Here is a 19,843-nt window from a genome sequence, read left to right as displayed (position 1 = left end):
TTTTAAAATTATCAAGAACTCACATCCCGCAAGACGAGAATTTGTGCCAAGAGATTTAACCACGCCTGGGGCTGGAAATAAAATACAAAGAGTGGGACAGCTGCTGTACAGGCTTTTAAATGTTTGAATCGCAGCACGAGATGGAGATCACGCGGCACAGCAGCAGCAGCAGCTGATCGAGCAAAGAGGAGGTAAAAAAAACTGTACTTGTTTCCCATTGTATCACCGTTTAAGAGGGGGTTTCAGAGGAGCGACCGCGTCTCTTTGGGGTGCGTTCAGCCCCCCTCTTCACAACGTGAGCGGCAAAGACGCGAAGTGTCTGGCCAGAGGGGTTGGCGAGTGAAGCGAGCAGGGGGTAACCCCCTAGTGTACACATACACACACACAAATATGTATTTGTACTTTACAGTCCTGTAGTTGTAAATTGCCTTGGGGTGTGTGTGTGGGTTTGTATAGTCAGAAAAGTGGTCACAGCGAGACTTAGAATGAGAAAACGGCAGCAGCCCGAGGAGGTCACTTCCCTCACCCATGAAGCCACAGCCCTTCTGGTACCCACCTTCCATAAACAAACCCCCCACTGGGACTTGCTGTTCATTACTGCAGCAGGTTGTGAGGTGAACAGAACCTCATAAGTTTATTTTGTTTAAGGCATTACACCAAACCTTTTGTTCAGCGCCTATTGTGGGTCCCTAACCCTCAGAATTTTTTTCCCCCGTTTTCCTTTCAATGTACAGTATAGAGTGTGTTTGCAACACACAGATGTATAAATAACACACAGTCCACCCATGACTTTAAAGTGGATTAAAAGGTTTGGAGAATGTTATAGTTATATAATTGCACACATGGACATATTACATATTTTTCAATAAGTTAGAGTAACTCAAAAGGAAATGGATATTTTCCTAATAACTTGCGCTCATTCCAGTCAGCTTGTGCAGTTATGCTGCAATGAGACCAAGCTACAAGAAACATACGACTATTTTTGCAGCTAACGTGGCCAAATACAAAATATTGGATTCAAGTGCAATTTGAGTGTGCGATACATGGACACATATACTGTATATATATATATATATATGTGTGTGTGTGTGGAGATTATTGATATACAGTACATACTCACATCCTCGTGCTCATACTGAGTTAAGCTGTCAGGACTGAACCGCCTTCACCTCCAGTCCCTTTGTTTCTCAGCCACACTGAATGGCAGTTACATTTTCCATTTAGTACGAGCTTTTAAGTTTATACTTCCATCTATTCATTTTTTAATTTACTTATCCAGTTCCGCATCACTGAGTGCCAGTTGCGTGTGGTATTTTCATTTGGTGCTCTCGTCTATTTATCACTACTCCAGTGATGACGTGTCATGCTCTTGCTCCCCGCACCTTGTTTTCTCTGCCGGTTCAGTTTTTCTGCACTGGCGGGATTAGCATCAAAAGCGTTTCATTGTATTTCAGGTATACTGACTAAAACTCAGATTGATTTGAACTTGATAATGGCTTTGATGTGAGGTTCTTGGTAGCTAAGAGCAGATTAACGAGTCTTGTGTTGTTCACTTTGATTTAGAGCTCTTTTATTTTCTAGCTTCACACTTTTCATAACAGGCTCCGGGCTGATGCTTACTCAGTATATTGAAAGCAACTTACAAATGAGGCCAAACATAACTAAGTGAATAAATGTAAACTCATCCTACCGAGGTGTGGCTTGCATATTTTACAGCAGAACACACCATTAAACAACTTTGTTCCTTCAGTTCTCACTTTGTGAATCAGTGTGATCACGCCAAGTTTCATTTTGTTACAAATCAAACCAGAAAGCCGACTTTGTCAACTTGGAAGCAGACAAGTGCCAATAAAGCGGTGGGTAAAGCAGCAGAAACACAAACATGGGGCAGTATGGAAATCAGAAATTTTCCTGAAATGAAATATTCAGGCTGCCATCACATCGAGGGTGGACTGTTGCCTTGGGTCCGCCGTAGTAGGCTGGACACCATTAAATTAGGCAGCTCGGGGGCTTGATGCTCTGCAAGAGGAAAATGTTGAGCGCTCACTAGCTGCTTGTGAGCAGTCGGCCTCTTGTGTTAATACAGCATACTGTACATGGAGGTGCTGCTATGTGTACATACATATGTATTTGAAATGTTCTCATACATTTTGGAGGAATAATTCATTTCTTCATTCATTGGCTGCCCTGTGCAAGAAGTAAGATTAATTGGTATTTGGCTTCCTCTAATCCAAAAAATTAAGTTACAGACATTATCTACTCCAAGAAAGGATCTTTACTTTCTGGCCCATGTGCTTCTTTACTGTGCCCAGATTACAGGGTCTTCATGTCACCACTTCTTCGGTTCAGCTTCTCCGGATTGTTGGAGGCCATATGCGAAAAATCTCGGAAAATATCATGATATGTTTCATCACCTGTGTGATAAAGAAAAAAGAAATTAGAAAATGCAGTTGCAGTTGCAGTGACATCAGGGTTACAGCTGAAGAGGGATTGTGTGCCCAGACTCCGCTCTCATAGAGCCTCTGTGTGTATTCACATTTGTTTATATGTGTATTTTAGTCTACTTTGGGTTTTTTAACCATGAGGATACCATTTCTCTTATTATCTTCATGTTTTGTTTTGTGATATAAAAGTAAACTTCCATTAACACCTTGGGACCTTAAAAACCGTGTTGCGTAAAGAAAGAACACCATGACCACTTTTATCACGTTGATGTCATCCATCCACACTTTAATTTATTCTGCAGAGGATTTCTTTCCGAGTATTCCGCTGCGTTAGGATTTTTATGTTTTGGCTACGACCTTCGCCTGAATCTGACTTTTGATTTTCATTTTGCCGTTTGGTTCTGATTACTTGTTCTTCTTTTAGCTTCTCTGGTATTCTCATGACTTGGATTTTTTGTTTCTCAGTCATCTCCTGGTTGTTAAAGTCTCAAAATATTTCTTGGCAGTCTGCATGTCATAACAAAATATTACTAGACATATAAATACACATATAAACAAACATTAGTGTGGAGTATTGTCATAACTGTCTTGGTATGATGGAGAAGGGCATGGACATGCCATTTTTAGGTGCACTTCTTCATCTGTCCCTTTACTGAATCCAATGTAATGGATGCAGGATTTGGAGACTAGCCTGGCAGCAACTTTAAATCAACAAAGTTGTCAACTCATTCATACACAGACGATTTAAACTTTCCAAATAACCCAACTTCTAACAGTGTGTGTGGAAATCCCACCTGACCAGTGGGGTGAATGTGCAAACCGCACACAGGGAGGTGACCAGGATGGGCTCTTAGAGCTCTCGGTCATTTATTTGAGGACTTTGTACAAAACTGCACACTTTTGATTTATTTTAATAACTATTATTAAGTAGTTGGAAGTGACCTCAGATTGCTTTAACAGTGATGGGTGAGCTGATATGGGCACACCAAAGTGAGACATTAAAGACAAAGAGAGCAAACGCCCATCGCCGTTGCCTTTGCTCCCCTGTTCTCCAATCCCACGCCCTCTACGTTAACCGAGGTATTCACAAGTCTCAGTGTTTGTTAGAATATTCAAGTAACTAAAGCCAAGCTTGTTTACCTGATTGAAAGCAGATGGCCGACAGCTACACAAAGCTGGCAAGTGCCATTTGGATCAGCAGGGACGTCTCGAGAGCACAAGGAGACAAACAGAAAGAGCAATAAGCAGACAAGACACCATCCAAAACAAGACAATAAGCTGGCAAGTACAGCTGGGCAAAGCTGAGCTTTGGACTCGTATTAATTGTTTTAGAAAGCGACTGCTGCTAGGGGTCACCTTATAAAATGAAGGCCCGTTCATTTCTCAATGTACACAAAATACAATTCATGGGAAGTTTTTAAGCAACGCAACTTCATTTAGAATTCTTGGTAAAATGGTGCAGAGCTGAGAGTGAATCTGCACTGCTTCTATTAAGAGTTGTAAATGCCACAACATAAAAACCTGCCAATCTTTTTGTGGACCTCACTGATCTTGGGCAAGCCTTTAAACCGATGAATGCAATGTCCACATGGAAGCCATCGGAGTGTGGGGTGGAGGCCACCCTAACTTTGTCATCAAACTACCTCCTTTAAGAGACATTCTTGCACTTTACTACACCGCCATATCAGAGCTCTTGGAGTCATGAAGCCACCTGGCCCTTTGCAGTTCAACCGGACACGCTGCCCGTCATCATGTCACTTGCGGGGTCCTAACTACTCCACATAACTTCTAAAATGTTCCTTCTGGTTTTTTTCATATGCACTTATCAAGTTTCACTCTTCCAACATCCCATAAATCTCATTTTCAAAGCCATACCTTAGGTCAGTGTCTTGTGGCTGCAGGTTTTTATGCCAACCACTTCCAGAATCAGTGCCTCATTGTTTAGTAAGGTTTTCTTTTTGGTTCTCTTTTGCTAAAATGACTTGTATTTTTGCCAAAACATTAAATGCTTACATTTTCTTTGCCATTTTTTTTTAAATTCACCGGAGTACTAAATGACTTCAGTGCCATCTTGACTGGTCTGCTCATCGGTAGGAAACTTTTCTTAATGAGCCGACATATAAAAGTTAGCAGTGAAGTTGCTGTTTAACTTTAGCATTCAGTGCCATTTACACTCCCACTGGTAACCATCAGCATTTAGAAACAATTACCAGGAGCAATATCTGTAGAAAAGGGTGAATTAAAAATAAAATGGCAATAGAAATGTGTAGCTGTGTCTTTTCTAGGCTCCCAAAGTCGATCAGCCACTGCACTGCCAAGGCAGGAGTCAAACAGGAGTGTAACAAAAGCAACGTCTCAGTCCAAAACGTAAAAATGTAGGGAAAATTTAACAAGGAACAAATCACAAAAAATTAGAAAATAGTTATTACACAGGCAGAATAAAAAGGGAAAAAAGGTTTCTTCTCTGTGTCGTTACAATCTTAGCTTTCTCTTGTTAAACTTCACTGACTTTCTCTGTTTAAACGTTTTCAATGGCAAACTTTCGTACCTCAATACGTTTAATACATCAGTACGGTCTGAAGCTGTTTGCCCTCCATGCCTTAATAAGTGCAAGTCCGATCATAAACTGAAATTGTCTGCAGTCAGAATGACAAGAAATAATTAGAATATCCATCCATCCATTGTCCAACCCGTTGAATCCAAACACAGGGTCACGGGGGTCTGCTGGAGCCAATCCCAGCCAACACAGGGCACAAGGCAGGAACCAATCCTGGGCAGGGTGCCAACCCACCGTAGGACACACACAAACACACACCAGGCACACACTAGGGCCAATTTAGAATCACCAATCCACCTAACCAGCATGTCTTTGGACTGTGGGAGGAAACCAGAGCGCCGGAGGAAACCCACGCAGACACGGGGAGAACATAATTAGAATATTCCATTTTCAATTTAACTTGTAGGGGTTATAATAGACCCTCGCATTGACTATGCACTAATATATAGGCAAACATTTCAACACAACTAAGAAAATACGTCTATCAACTTAACATAACCTAACTAAATAACAAATGGCTCTTGCAAAATGCAAGCATGTAAAGATTGAGCAAATATTTATGAATTTCTTAGAAAGATTGTAGACCGGATAACACAACAATGCGATTAAAGCACCGATTGTGAAGATGGTTGAAATAACACCTGCAGCCACGGAGGTCCCCCAGCTCTGAGCTTGGAAACCGCTGGCTTACATGTTGCCCCCTTATATGCCGAGCTGTACACTACATCTGCACATACTCTTGCCCCCAGACGCTCTGGCACTCTAGCCAATCAACACTTGACTCACTCTTTTCACGTCCTCCAGCACTCTAATTCTGTCCCATGTTTGCTCGTGACAAATGACGCTGCTCTGTACACGTAGGTAGCTGATGGTTCCTTGACCACTTTCACAACTGTGGGCTCTAGCAGACTGACCATTACATAGCATAACCCCCTCAGACCTGCTTGACCTGATTCAGGCTCATAGGGTGGGTTCGTCTATCCTTGCTGCACAGAGTGAACACACTAACACACACACATCCAAACATGGCCAGTTTGGAGTCTCCCATTAGCTAAACACACAATATGCAAACACCCCACAGACGACCGGGCACAAGATGCCTCCTTGGCACCTTTACTGTAATAACTGAATATATTCTGAAATGCAGGATCACGTGGGGTGGAGTCCATGCATTTAGCATCGGGCACAAGGCCAATTAAACCCACCCTGCATGTCTCTGGGAATATGGCAGGAAAATCAGTGTACCTGAAGTGAGACCCACAAAGATATCTGAGCACGGCAGCAGTGCTAAGCACTATGCCATCTGAGGTTAGGGATCTGCACTGGCAATCAGAAGGTTGCCGGTTCGAATCCCGTAAATGCCAGTAGGGACTCTGCTCTGTTGGGCCCTTGAGCAAAGCCCTTACCCTGCAATTGCTGAGCGCTTTGAGTAGTGAGAAAAGCACTATATAAATGCAAAGAATTATTATTAATTAATTATTATTATCTTGTAGCAAGGCTACATAACTTGTCAGGCGGGTTGGCCTTCTAATCTGCCCGTCAGTATATAGTGTGGCTGGGAGGGTGTCTACGAATAGCCCTTCAGGTACTTTTGTGGACGACCAACTGCTGGGAGGATCCTGCCCAGTAAATATTCCAGCTGCCAGTTGCCGGCGTCATGTTACTATAACAACCAAGTAGGGGCGGAGCGTCTTCGTTATCCGCCTCATCAGGTACAGGCGAATCACTCGGCTACATCGATTGAAGCAGGCTCGCTCTCTCTCGGACAGCTCAATGTGCCCTCACTGTAACGTGGCGGCTACCGGCTTCCACTTCTTCACACAAGGAGTCACGCGGCCGGGCAATCGCCTGCCCCACTTACCCTGAAGACATCATGAATGATTTAACTTGTTTTTAAGCGAAGGGCTAAAGGGAACCAAAATATGACATATGCTTCTTATACTTCCTCAGAGAGGGCACCACTCTGTAACAATCGCCCGATACGGGACGTGATTACTACACCACTGAGAGGGAAGTGGACGATATTTAAAGGATAAAATAGCATTAACATATTCGGTCCTCGGCCCCTCTTCTAGGGGATTCTTCACACTGTTTATTAACTTCAACAACATCAGCATTGTAACATACAAAATGAATTCAGTTGAAGTCTCAAGTACAGAACTTTCAGGAATGGCTATTTGAACATTTCCTGACCCCAAGCTTCAGCAGAATGCTAGCTCACTATATACTCTAAACTTGATGCAGCGTACATCTTTTTTTATATAGTGAGCTATATACAACTGGCAGCTGGAATATTTACCTGGCGGGATCCTCCCACCACTTGGTGGTCCACAAAAGTGCCTGAAGGGCTATTCATAGACAATAGTGATGAACAGTCCAGAAGGCCAACCCGCCTGACAAGCTATGTAGCCTTGCTACAATCTTATCACCATTAATGTTTTACAGTGCCTTACTTTAAGGAAGTACTCACACACTCCACTTTTTTCACATTTTGTTATGTTGCAGCCTTTTACTAAAATCATTTACTTCATTTTTGTCCCACACTTAATACCCCAAAATGCTAAAGTGGAAACAGTGAAGGTGTTCTGACAGCACTGTATAATGCATATACACCCCGCTGCCACTTTATTAGGCACGGCTGCTCAAGCTCACTAAGAGCCTCCTCCTCAAACCACCAAAGACGTCAATACATAAAGCATACTAACTTGGTCAAGAGGTCTAGTTCTTTGATCATCCAACTTTTAGAATGGCCAAGATGCATGAACTGTATATGATATGTAGATAGAAGGATCAATATTTCAAATAAATAGCATAAATTTACGGTTCCATCCTAACCTTGTCAATGGTTTTGACTGATGGTGGTAATGTGGTCTCCTTAGCACTTATTGGGCTGCCTAATACCAACTACGTATCAGTGAAAGTCACAGCGTCCTGTAATGACCGAGTCTACCTTTACATGTCACTAACGTCACAGTGACTTTAAATTACTCCAGTGGTATTTCAAATCCATGGGTCTCAAATCAATGAAGCACCTTTGGGATGAGGAAGAAGAGGAGACTCGTAAGTGTGACAGAAACTGCCTGATGCTATTTGAGTTAACATGAGCCGAAATCCCAAAGGAATGCTTCTAGCAGTTTGCTTGGTTCATACCTCAAAAAATGCAGGCTGTTGGAAAGATGTACCTAATAAAGTGGCCAGTTAGCAGATATTTTATTTTAAAAAATCTGTCAATACTTCTATGCAAAAGTTTGAAGCCTCTGACCAAATTACCTAATTTGTTGACAGTAAAAACGATAAATACAACTTCAACAGCCAACAAACTAAAATGATAGCAATTTCATGAATATGTTAATGAACAATTACAATTTGTTTGATGACTGAAAATGTAGATCACTATTTGTATTTTTTTTTCTTCAAATGTCAACAAGATATGTCTTTTGGTCAGGGGTGTCCAAACCTTTGCACGGAACTGTATCTGCCAGTGCATTTTGTGAAACCTCTCATTCCAGTATGGGGTCATGGAGGCTGGTAGAGATGGGACCCCCCCTGCACAGGGCAGTAAATTAGTAGGGTTTGTACGTCCTTCTTTTCACCAAATGCTCAACATGCCCTGGTGGGCTGATTTTGTTTGTTTTAGCCTGTGGTGCCTGCAGTAGACGGGCATACCAGGCAATGTTCCCTCTAAGCTGAGCGCGTGAGCAATCGCTCACACAAATTCAGAGCGTCGCTCATACTTAACGCACGATCGCTCATTCCGACGGCGTCGCTCGTACTTATCGCACGATCGCTCACTCCGACCGTCGGAGTTGGTGCTCATAAATTTTTGGCTTAAACAAAATGTCGCTCATAAACAATGTTTTTTGCTCACTATATGCTACTCCTTAGAGGGAACATTGATCCCAGGTAAACATCTTGCCCTGCACCTCTTACTTTTGGAGTGGGCTACTGCACTTCCATGATGGTGCTGAGAATAAAATGGATAATACAAAGGACAGGAAAGATTGTGTTATTGGTGGCCATTGTAATTGGGGTCAAAAACTAGCACAATAGTGGCACCACAAGTGCAAAATAAGCAGACTGTTTTGATAAATAAAGACCAGTTTGTAAATCTTCACCATTACCCGGTCTTTTATTATAAACCAGCGTGTTGGTCAAATGAGTGAGAATAGCAAACTGGAGGATCAAAAAGCGTATCGTTCTACATTTGAGAACGGGCGTCCATCTTCTCAGCTCCTACCGTCTACCTTCTCCATGTTCTAGTTCTACATTGGCATCACCGAAAATACAGCAGTGCTTCCGCGAGTCCCCAACAAATGCAGTAATAAATGTATGGAGGCTCTGGAATCATGTTACCAGATTTGTTCAAAATGGTGGCCAATTTTCAGGACATTGAACTTCTTGGCTCTGATTGAGTGCATTTCATTGAAGAGCTCTGCTCTGATCAACATCAATACAGTATCTATCTCTATCTATATACCTATAGTCTTCCACAATAGTCTTCTGACAATAGTGTGGCACCCCATTACCGAATCTGTAACATTGTCCACTTTAGTGGTCAGGTTTGAGTCCCCTGCCTGGCTGACTGTTAAAACTGAAATCCCCTTCTGGAGATGACACTAAATAAACTTGTAACTTAGACTAATATCTATAATATACATTTTTTCTTTTTTTATTACTAATGTCTATAATATAAATGTTTAGGCCAGTCCATTTACCAGATATGACCTTAGTCTGAGGGGAGCCACTAGCTGAAATTCCAAAGCAGAAATGTACTGGTCAGCTAGCCTAGGGGAACACAGGTGGGCTGAGATGAAAGGGCAATCTAGCTGGGAATGGAATGGGACTGAGTTGTGCTGAAACAAGAACTGGTATGAAGCGGGGAGTCGTCGAAGGACTGAGATGTGCCTGAATAGGACTGGTATGTCTGCATATCCCAGTGGTTTGGCAGGGACATAAAGGAAGATAAAGACAGAGGTAACAAAGAAACTCTCTCTCTCACTGCCATTCTTCCATCCATGGAGGAGAAGACCACGTCTCTCTAAGCGGCCATATGTCTACCTGGCCCTATGCTGACAATGAGCTGACTAAGGAGAGAATTGACTGTAACTCTAAGTTTATGCATCTCCTAGCACTATCAGGTTGTTTGCAAACACCACACGTTCAATTTGCTTGTTGCTTATGGCACATTTTAAACTATTTGAAGACTAAACTACTATCTATGTACAATACATGAATAAATATGTTTCTCTGAAGTGCTAAACTACAATGGCGGTCAACCCTGATAGTGTGATAAAAGTATGGGATTTGAGACCTTTTGGATAAGGTCAGTATAATAAATAACTTAAAGAGAACAGAGTCACCCTAGGACCCTGAACACAAGAAAACAGCACTACAGACCCCCTTCTCTATTCATTACTGGCTTAAAATATCTGTACCACAGTAATGACCCCCTAAAGTGATGCACTGTGCCCACTGAGAATATTATTTATACCTCACTTGGTATTAAATAGTGAATGCTGCCCTCTGCCGTGCGCTAAGTCAAGTATATTACAAACTATCCAACTGTGCTAAAGAGAGTGATGACTCCTGTGATTTGTGGCGTATCTCTGCCATTCCCTGGCCTATTCTGTAGAACTCCCCGTTGCCCACCCTGCTAACTGGGACATAAGTGCCTGAAAGCTTTTTCTTTGTTGTCCCTCAGAAGGAATTGACTCTCTGTGATCCCCGCATTGACCTGGTTGACCGTAAATGCCTTCTGTCTCCTGCATCATCTCCTCTTTCATCTTGGCCAGACGAAGCCTGTGAGTGAAGAAGGAAAGAAGTGGGTAAGCACGGCAATGCGATCACAGCCAGTTTCAAATTCTGAAAGCTAAGTAAGCTTCAACTCACAAGGTAACAATGTCTGCATTGGCGTTATCAATGGCGATGGTCAGGGGGTCCTTGCCATTTTCATCACGTGCCTGCTGATCTGCACCCCTCTTCAGGAACAAGCAAACCAACCTGCAAACAAACAGCTAGAAATGAGTCTGCAAAACCTTCAAGGAACTACAAGGAGAAGTGAAGAGGTAACAACACTAGAAGTTAACAAGTCGGTTTCATAGAAATGACATGGCAGCAAGCTTATGGAAGCTTGCATTAACCCTTAAACTGCCACATACTTGGGGGTTACTGCACCCCCAGACGCCAAATACTTTTTTGCTGCACTTTTTAAGTAAACGTCACAATTCACAAAGAAAATGTGAAATTTTAATGGAACACAAATATTTTTCATGCAAAGAGCATCACAATTACTTCAACACTGATCATTTTACACACTGCCAATGAACTGTAAAAACTATTTAAAAAACTACTGCAACAATCAATTATTATATGTACAAGATGCAACTGACGCCATTGATGAAATTCAGTAAATCACTGAGCTAACTGCGCTGAACTGGCTGCATGCAAACACACAGAGGCCAATGCTGGCAGGCCAGTCTAATGCAGTGGCTCAATCCCAGAGACAGTGAGGCTGCAGTGGTCATGAGCTGGCTGCTCAACGAATGTACGGCACTGACTGATCAGCTGCGGCGCGTTGGTGAATTGCACTGAGACACGACTATAGCCGGTTGCAGAGTTCAATGAATGTACGTCACCGCATATACTCGGCTTCGGTGTGCTTCCAGCTTGCACTGGAAATCGACTTTATCCAGTTGTGGCGTTCAAGTAATGTACTTTGCCGAATATACAGTGCATCCTGAAAGTACTGACAGCGCATCACTTTTTCCACATTTTGTTATGTTACAGCCTTATTCCAAAATGGATTAAATTCATTTTTTTCCTCAGAATTCTACACACAACACCCCATAATGACAACGTGAAAAAAGTTTACTTGAGATTTTTGCAAATTTATTAAAAATAAAACAATTGAGAAAGCACATGTACATAAGTATTCACAGCCTTTGCCATGAAGCTCAAAATTGAGCTCAGGTGCATCCTGCTTCCCCTGATCATCCTTGAGATGTTTCTGCTGCTTAATTGGAGTCCACCTGTGGTAAATTCAGTTGATTGGACATGATTTGGAAAGGCACACACCTGTCTATATAAGGTCCCACAGTTGACAGTTCATGTCAGAGCACAAACCAAACATGAAGTCAAAGGAATTGTCTGTAGACCTCTGAGACAGGATTGTCTCGAGGCACAAATCTGGGGAAGGTTACAGAAAAATTTCTGCTGCTTTGAAGGTCCCAATGAGCACAGTGGCCTCCATCATCCGTAAGTGGAAGAAGTTCAAAACCACCAGGACTCTTCCTAGAGCTGGCCGGCCATCTAAACTGAGTGATCGGGGGAGAAGGGCCTTAGTCAGGGAGGTGACCAAGAACCCGATGGTCACTCTGTCAGAGCTCCAGAGGTCCTCTGTGGAGTGAGGAGAGCCTTCCAGAAGGACATCCATCTCTGCAGCAATCCACCAATCAGGCCTGTATGGTAGAGTAGCCAGACGGAAGCCACTCCTTAGTAAAAGGCACATGGCAGCCCACCTGGAGTTTGCCAAAAGGCACCTGAAGGACTCTCAGACCATGAGAAAGAAAATTCTCTGGTCTGATGAGACAAAGATTGAACTCTTTGGTTGGAATGCCAGGCGTCATGTTTGGAGGAAACCAGGCACCGCTCATCACCAGGCCAATACCATCCCTACAGTGAAGCATGGTGGTGGCAGCGTCATGCTGTGGGGATGTTTTTCAGCGGCAGGGACTGGGAGACTAGTCAGGATAAAGGGAAAGATGACTGCAGCAATGTACAGAGACATCCTGGATGAAAACCTGCTCCAGAGCGCTCTTGACCTCAGACTGGGGCAACGGTTCATCTTTCAGCAGGACAACGACCCTAAGCACACAGCCAAGATATCAAAGGAGTGGCTTCAGAACAACTCTGTGAACGTCCTTGAGTGGCCCAGCCAGAGCCCAGACTTGAATCCGATTGAACATCTCTGGAGAGATCTTAAAATGGCTGTGCACCAACGCTTCCCATCCAACCTGATGGAGCTTGAGAGGTGCTGCAAAGAGGAATGGTCGAAACTGGCCAAGGATAGGCGTGCCAAGCTTGTGGCATCATATTCAAAAAGACTTGAGGCTGTAATTGCTGCCAAAGGTGCACCAACAAAGTATTGAGCAAAGGCTGTGAATATGTATGTACTTGTGATTTCTCAGTTTTTTTATTTTTAATAAATTTGCAAAAACCTCAAGTAAACTTTTTTCATGTTGTCATTATGGGGTGTTGTATGTAGAATTCTGATGAAAAAAATGAATTTAATCCATTTTGGAATAAGGCTGTAACATAACAAAATGTGGAAAAAGTTATGCGCTGTGAATACTTTCCGCATGCACTGTACTTGGCTTCGGCATCCTGGCAAATTGCATTGGGAACTGACTATAGCCGGTTCCGGCGGTTTAAGGGTTAATTTCACACCTCAGGTAAAGAATGCGTTATTAACTATGCTTTTCAAAATATGAGAAATATTGTAATTGATCGACAAATTGTATGTGTGTTCTGTTTGTAGACTCACCCAGTGTGTCCCAGGATAGTGGCATGATGCAAGGGGGAATGTCCCAAAGAGTCTTTCTGATTTACGTTTGCCCCATTCTGAAGGAGGAACTCGCAGGCCACCAAGGAGTCCTAGGACAAAGGGTAAGAAAAACATTGTGCTCAGCTGTGAGCAAATCAGACAAAGAGCAGTTCCACTGGCAGCAGTTCCATACCACAGACACGGCCTGGATAAGCGGGGTGCGATTCCCCTCGTTGTTGTTGACCCAGTTGACATCTGCCCCATGTGCCAGAGCATCAGCCATAACGGGGAAATTCTGCATAGCTGCAGCACGGTACAGCAGGGCACCAGGGTGAAGGGCACTCAGGTCATTGTCCTTGTCATCCATAAAGTCATCATCAATATCTGAGAAGAAAAGATTGACAAGATGGAAGTGTGTAACTCAGGCAGTTGCTATGAGGGTGTCACATGGGCTAAGGTGTATGATTAGGTTACTTTGCTTCAATATTTATATCCCGCTCCTATATTTCATGTACCATTTGAGGATATGGTGGTTTGAGGGCCAGCGCTGCTAATAAAATAATAATAATTGTTTACATTTATATAGTTTTTCTCACTACTCAAAGCACTCTCCACGCAGGGAGGACCCAAGACGTGACACCATGATCTCCTTACTGAGTGGCAGCAGCGCTACCATTGCACCCCCTGCGTTACGAGTTCAAAACCCATCCCAGTCACTGCCGCTGTGGAGTTTGCATCGTCTTTCTCTTTCATTGTCTGTGTGGATTTTTCTCCTTGTACTCTGGCCCCCAAAACCACCATCCAAAGACTTGTCAGGTTATGCAGTGCCCTCCATGTGTGGGACAAAGACACATTTTTCCTTCATTTACCCCCCTGCTCCACAGTTTAAAATTACAAATCAAACAATTCAGATGTCATTACAGTGCACACTGCAGACTTTAATTTAAGGCTACTTGAATACATTTCAGTCACGCCATTTAAAAATGACAAAACTTCTTCTACATGTCCCCCCCATTTCCGGGCACCATAATGCTTAGGACACGTAGTGTTACAGGTGTTTGTGATTCCTCAGGTGGGTTTTACTGCTTCATTAGTGCAGGCATAAGATACTTCAGTTTGCTTCTACCTACAGGCTACCTTTGGAGTCTATAGTTGCCATCGTTCAACACGAGGACAAGGCCGTGTCGATGAAACATTATCAGAGAGTGCCGTCCCATGGGGAGTTTCAAGAGTCTACGTTTATTAAGTGTCATTGCATCACAGGCCTTGTGGTGTTCCTCCTTGGAATTTCAAGCGTTCAAATTTGATAACATTAGACCGGAGCGTGTATTCCCCCTTTTGAGTTTCAAGCGTCCAGATTTTATTTGATTAGAGTGGAGGGTCTTCCCCTTGGAGTTTTGAGTGTTCAGATTTAATATGATTCTATCATGTGGTAAATTGGACAGTTGGGAGACAAAGTCAGAGTGGTGAGATTGCGTTGGTTTGGACATGTGCTGAGGAGAGATGCTGAGTATGTTGGGAGAAGGATGTTAAGGATAGAGCTGCCAGGCAAGAGAAAAAGAGGAAGGCCTAAGAGAAGGTTTATGGATGTGCTGAGAGAGGACATGCAGGTGATGGGTGTAACAGAACAAGATGCAGAGGACAGAAAGATATGGAAGAAGATGATCTGCTGTGGCAACCCCTAACGGGAGCAGCCGAAAGAAGAAGAAGAAGACATTAGAGGGTCAGCTCAAGTTGGACGGTTGGGAGACAAAGTCAGAGAGGTGAGATTGCATTGGTTTGGACATGTGCAGAGGAGAGATGCTGGGTATATTGGGAGAAAGAGGCTAAGGATAGAGCTGACAAGGAAGAGGAAAAGAGGAAGGCCTAAGAGAAGGTTTATGGATGTGGTGAGAGAGGACATGCAGGTGATGGGTGTAACAGAACAAGATGCAGAGGACAGAAAGATATGGAAGAAGATGATCTGCTGTGGCAACCCCTAATGGGAGCAGTCGGAAGAAGAGGAGTTTTAAGCATTCAGATTTACTAACATTAGATCAGAGAGCGTGCTTCCCATTGGACTTTGAAACTTCCTGCTTTCATATTATTTGACTGGAGAGCAATGGGTGGCTACCCAGAGTTTCGAGTGTCCTGACACAATATGATGTCATTTATCACTGATTTTCACAGACCAGGAAAAATATTCTACAGATATGCAAGTATCGGTCTGTGGACCAGCAGCTGGAAAACACAGACTTAGAATAAAATACAACAACCATCATTGTGTGACCATCAGAATCTCCCGTCCCTTTAGTGTTCAAGGGTGAAGTTTAATGAGAAATCTGTGTAGGCAACAAGATCCTGCCAGGGCCTGGTAATACTGGTAGGTATGGCTGGTACCCCAGCTACAGAGTCCATCCTCATCCTTGCTATTGCTACCAAAAAATGGCAATCATCCCCGAACCTACAACAAAATGGCATCCATAATGTGCCATCTGACAAAACGCTTTCCTCCTTCCTGGCTCCGACCTCTGCCAAAATCCATCCCTTTTCCTCCTAACTCGTACAATGTCCTAAAATGGACACCGTACCCAGAAATACAGTATAAATATGGAGGCCTGTGCTTGGAGCCACACATAATTGTAGCCTTTGTTTGCAGTATTTCTATATCACAAACAAATTATGACAATAGAAAGTTTATTATAATTATATTAATGAAATTAAAATTCCTCTCTTTTACTGCGTGTTTTAAGTAGTTTGTGTGTTTATGAATGTAAATGTTGTGAAGTTTGGCAGTCTGCTACAGAAGCATTCAAGTTGTGGATTTCCAGTCCTATGCAAAGTAAATTGAACTAAAAAAATTCAGGCCCCAGTGGGTTACGGAGTAAGGATTTTCCGACTGCCTGTGGTGGGATTAGCGATAATGCTGCATGTTGACCACCTCAGAGTTTTCAAGCGTGACCCGATTGTGTTTTTATTTCATTTGTTTGTTCAGTTTCAGTAACCACACTTTTCAGTTCAGTATCCCAGGGGGCTCGAGTTTACAAGGCAGGAACAAACCCTGGACAGGCCACCAGTCCATTACTAAGCACCATGCCAATTCAGAGGTTTCTGTTAGTCGTACCTTCATGTCTTTGAGATATGGAATGAAACTGGGCTACCATACCAACATGGGGGAAGCACAAAGACTTCACACACACATTAACATGGCTGGGGTTTGAACATAAAAATCTGGGCCTGTCTGGCAGCAGCACTAACCTTCCTGTGAACGCGTGTTCACAAAGCACCTACTGTAATCGCCATGTCTGTCTGTCCTGCTATGTCTGTCAGGCTCCCAGTGAATCGATTTTGTTGAAATTGGGCCCAGTTATTCTTCAGGGAAATTTGTCAAGAAAGTTCAAGTTTCTTTGGGGTGTCTCAAATAGAAAGCTCTGTTCAAAGTTTTGAAATTTCAAAATCTAATCTTGAAAAGCATTGATGAATTTTTGAACTCCTCAATCTTACAACAGAGACTTCAACTACAGATTACTTTACTGTTTCAAATTTACCTTGAGAAGGGTCACGTCAGCTTGCACAGTTTGTATATCTGGCTCCTGATGGCCGGACAGGTCCCCAATAGAAGGTGATGCCCTGTCACATTACTCAATTTTTCAGAGTGATTTTCAGTCGCTGACTTCACTTACATAATCTTAGCAAGTCGGAGGCAGTAACAGTGCCCTCTTGTGATCATCAGTCGTTTAGTCTGCCATTGTTAGACATTGCCAGGGTTCAAGCCCTGGCTGGGGTTATATCCTGGATTTTTATAGTTTTTGCTCACTTCTGAGTCATTGTTTTCTGTTAATGTTACTTTCATTTCTTATGTGCTTTGTTATCTATGTCTGAACTATGTTCCATTCCCAAGGAGTGGGGCCACCTGCCGTTCACCACCAGCAACTGCCCTCTGACCTATAAACCCAGAGTATCTCCCTCAGTTCCTGGTGGTCCATTTTGTTATGAACATTCAAGAGTCCCAAAGCATGCAAGTCCAGACAGTGAAAGAAATGCCCACTGGGAGTAAAACCCTGGCTGGACACAAAAAGGCCCTCAAAGAATATTTCAAAAATAAAACATTTATTCGTAACAAAAATAATCTGAAAAGAGCAAGATCCGTAGAGCACAAATGACAAAGGAACTGCCTAAAGCAATAAGGGAATCCAAAGCAAACCAAGTCCCAAAACAGTAAATCCAAAGCGAGGTCAACAAACAGAGCAAAGAGTCAAAAATCCATTCATTACAATAAGCACAGAAGAATCCCAGAACTCACCAAACACTCCCAAGTGTATCGGGAACTGTGGGGACACTTTGGAGTTATAGGACAAAGGGTAGTTCCTGGTGGGGGGCCTGGCAGGTGGCAGTGCCCCTTGGGGGACCACCCACAAAACACAGAGAAAGCAGCACAGGCATAGAGAACAGCGCACGTAATAAATGATTGATCCAAATGTGAAAAAAATACATAAAACAAGGATATGAACCCCAGCCTGGGGAGGAATCCTGGCCAGAATGTAGCAAACTTAACCAGCGACTCACTCCAACCAGTCTGCGCCTCACCCTGACAAAATCAAACTGGCATGAGTTTGTCTTTCTTCTGAGGGACGGGCTCTGTGTGCATGAGAGCTGGCAAGCAATGAACGCTCATCAGTTGGCACAATGCATATGATACACCTACAGAGAATAAGGAATGCATGTGTTTTAGACATTGCAAATAGAAGATAAAGACTCGTCTGTTTGAAGTGTTGGCTTTTATGTACCATGACAGAATGGAAAAAAGAAAAATAAATCGAGATTGTGGCTAGACTCGCCACAGCCATGAAGCATTCATAGAGCGCTGGTTCTGTTGGGCAGCATGTTATTGGCTGTCAAAAAACTTGCGATTTCTAATTATGCAATTATGATAGCATTGCATTTCATTAAAAGTTGCATAGTTAGATCAGGACCACCCTATAGAAAGTCCCAGGCAGGTAATTTGTCAATCCCTGTTATTTGCTAGTCATGTAATCTGACATCCTCAGGCGAGATATTCAGCAACTATAGTTGCTAAGTTTGACTAAAGCTGTTACGTTACATAACTTCTAGTCGGAGGGGATTCAAACACCAGATGGGGCGTGAAAAAGGAAAGTGCTTATGGACACGCTGCTCTGTTACTACAAATGTGTACTCGCCATTATTGCTATAACGTATCAGCAGAGCTCATAATATATGTAACATTTGAAAATAGAAACAAATTTAATGCGTTGGTGTCATGTATCTCTTTGCCTAGTTTTAGGACTTACAAAAAAAATGTAATAATGTTTCATTGTCATGTTTAGGCAGAAATAGAGAAACATTCTAAAGGGTTTACAAACCTTCCAGCAGCACGGTAAATGGGAACGTTTCACTATGACAAACCACAACAAGTACAAGTACTCCCTCAAGGCCATAAATCTACAGCAAGGCAGAGTCCATACTGATAGCACAAGCCGGACAGCTGGACCGTCACAGGGCGCAGTCACTCCCACTGGAGTTTCTACATAAGTTAAGTTTCATTAAATTTGTGATTGTTGTAGCCATTATGCTCAGGATTCTGGTTGTCACTGTGGCAGGACCCCAATTTAGTTAGAGTGAGTATATATGCAGTATATACGATCCCAGAACCCTGGGCTGCAGCACTTCCACCACACCAGGAAGTCCATCCATCCATTATCCATCTATCCATCCATCCATTGTCCAACCCGCTGAATCCGAACACAGGGTCACGGGGGTCTGCTGGAGCCAATCCCAGCCAACACAGGGCACAAGGCAGGAACCAATCCCGGGCAGGGTGCTAACCCACCGCAGCCATCCATTATCCAACCCGCTATATCCTAACTACAGGGTCACGGGGGTCTGCCCAACACTGGGCGCAAGGCAGGAAACAAACCCTGGGCAGGGCGCCAGCCCACCGCAGGGCGCACACACACAAAGCCCAGTTTAGAATTGCCAGTGCACCTAACCTGCATGTCTTTGGAGAGTGGGAGGAAACCAGAGCACCCAGACGAAACCGACGCAGACACGGGGAGAACATGCAAATCCATGCAGGGAGGACCCGGGAAGTGAACCCAGGTCTCCTTACAGCGAGGCAGCAGCACTACCACTGCGCCACCGTGCCGCCACACCAGGAAGTGCTGCAGGAAAATCATCAAGGTGCACCTGGAGCACATCAGGTGAACATAAAAGGTGTCGCCTCACTCCATTCGGGGAGCCGGAGTTGGGAGAAGGAGGACAGAGCTTGCAAGAGTAGTGGAGGAGGCAGAAGTAAAAGAGAAG

At 43.4% G+C, this 19,843-nt stretch overlaps 1 protein-coding gene across 2 annotated transcripts in view; it reads right to left on the bottom strand.

Moving 5' to 3' along the window:
• Positions 1-1,081: 1,081 nt before the first annotated feature.
• Positions 1,082-19,843, bottom strand: part of acap1 (ArfGAP with coiled-coil, ankyrin repeat and PH domains 1) — a 205,037-nt gene continuing 186,275 nt past the window's right edge. The window contains exons 19-23 of one of the 2 annotated variants that reach the window (XM_028798404.2): positions 13,737-13,927; positions 13,544-13,653; positions 10,891-11,001; positions 10,736-10,800; positions 1,082-2,414 (exon numbers count right to left, since the gene is read on the bottom strand). In XM_028798404.2, coding sequence (XP_028654237.2) covers positions 2,314-2,414; positions 10,736-10,800; positions 10,891-11,001; positions 13,544-13,653; positions 13,737-13,927 — 578 coding nt within the window. In that variant the 3' untranslated portion in view covers positions 1,082-2,313. Of the gene's footprint in view, positions 2,415-10,384; positions 10,801-10,890; positions 11,002-13,543; positions 13,654-13,736; positions 13,928-19,843 lie in introns of those variants that run through there. The other variant, XM_028798403.2, reaches the window with a different exon arrangement.

Source organism: Erpetoichthys calabaricus, chromosome 3, assembly GCF_900747795.2.
Source record: "Erpetoichthys calabaricus chromosome 3, fErpCal1.3, whole genome shotgun sequence".
NCBI classification, from domain to species: Eukaryota; Metazoa; Chordata; class Cladistia; order Polypteriformes; family Polypteridae; genus Erpetoichthys; species Erpetoichthys calabaricus.
This window is presented reverse-complemented; position numbering and strand designations above follow the sequence as displayed.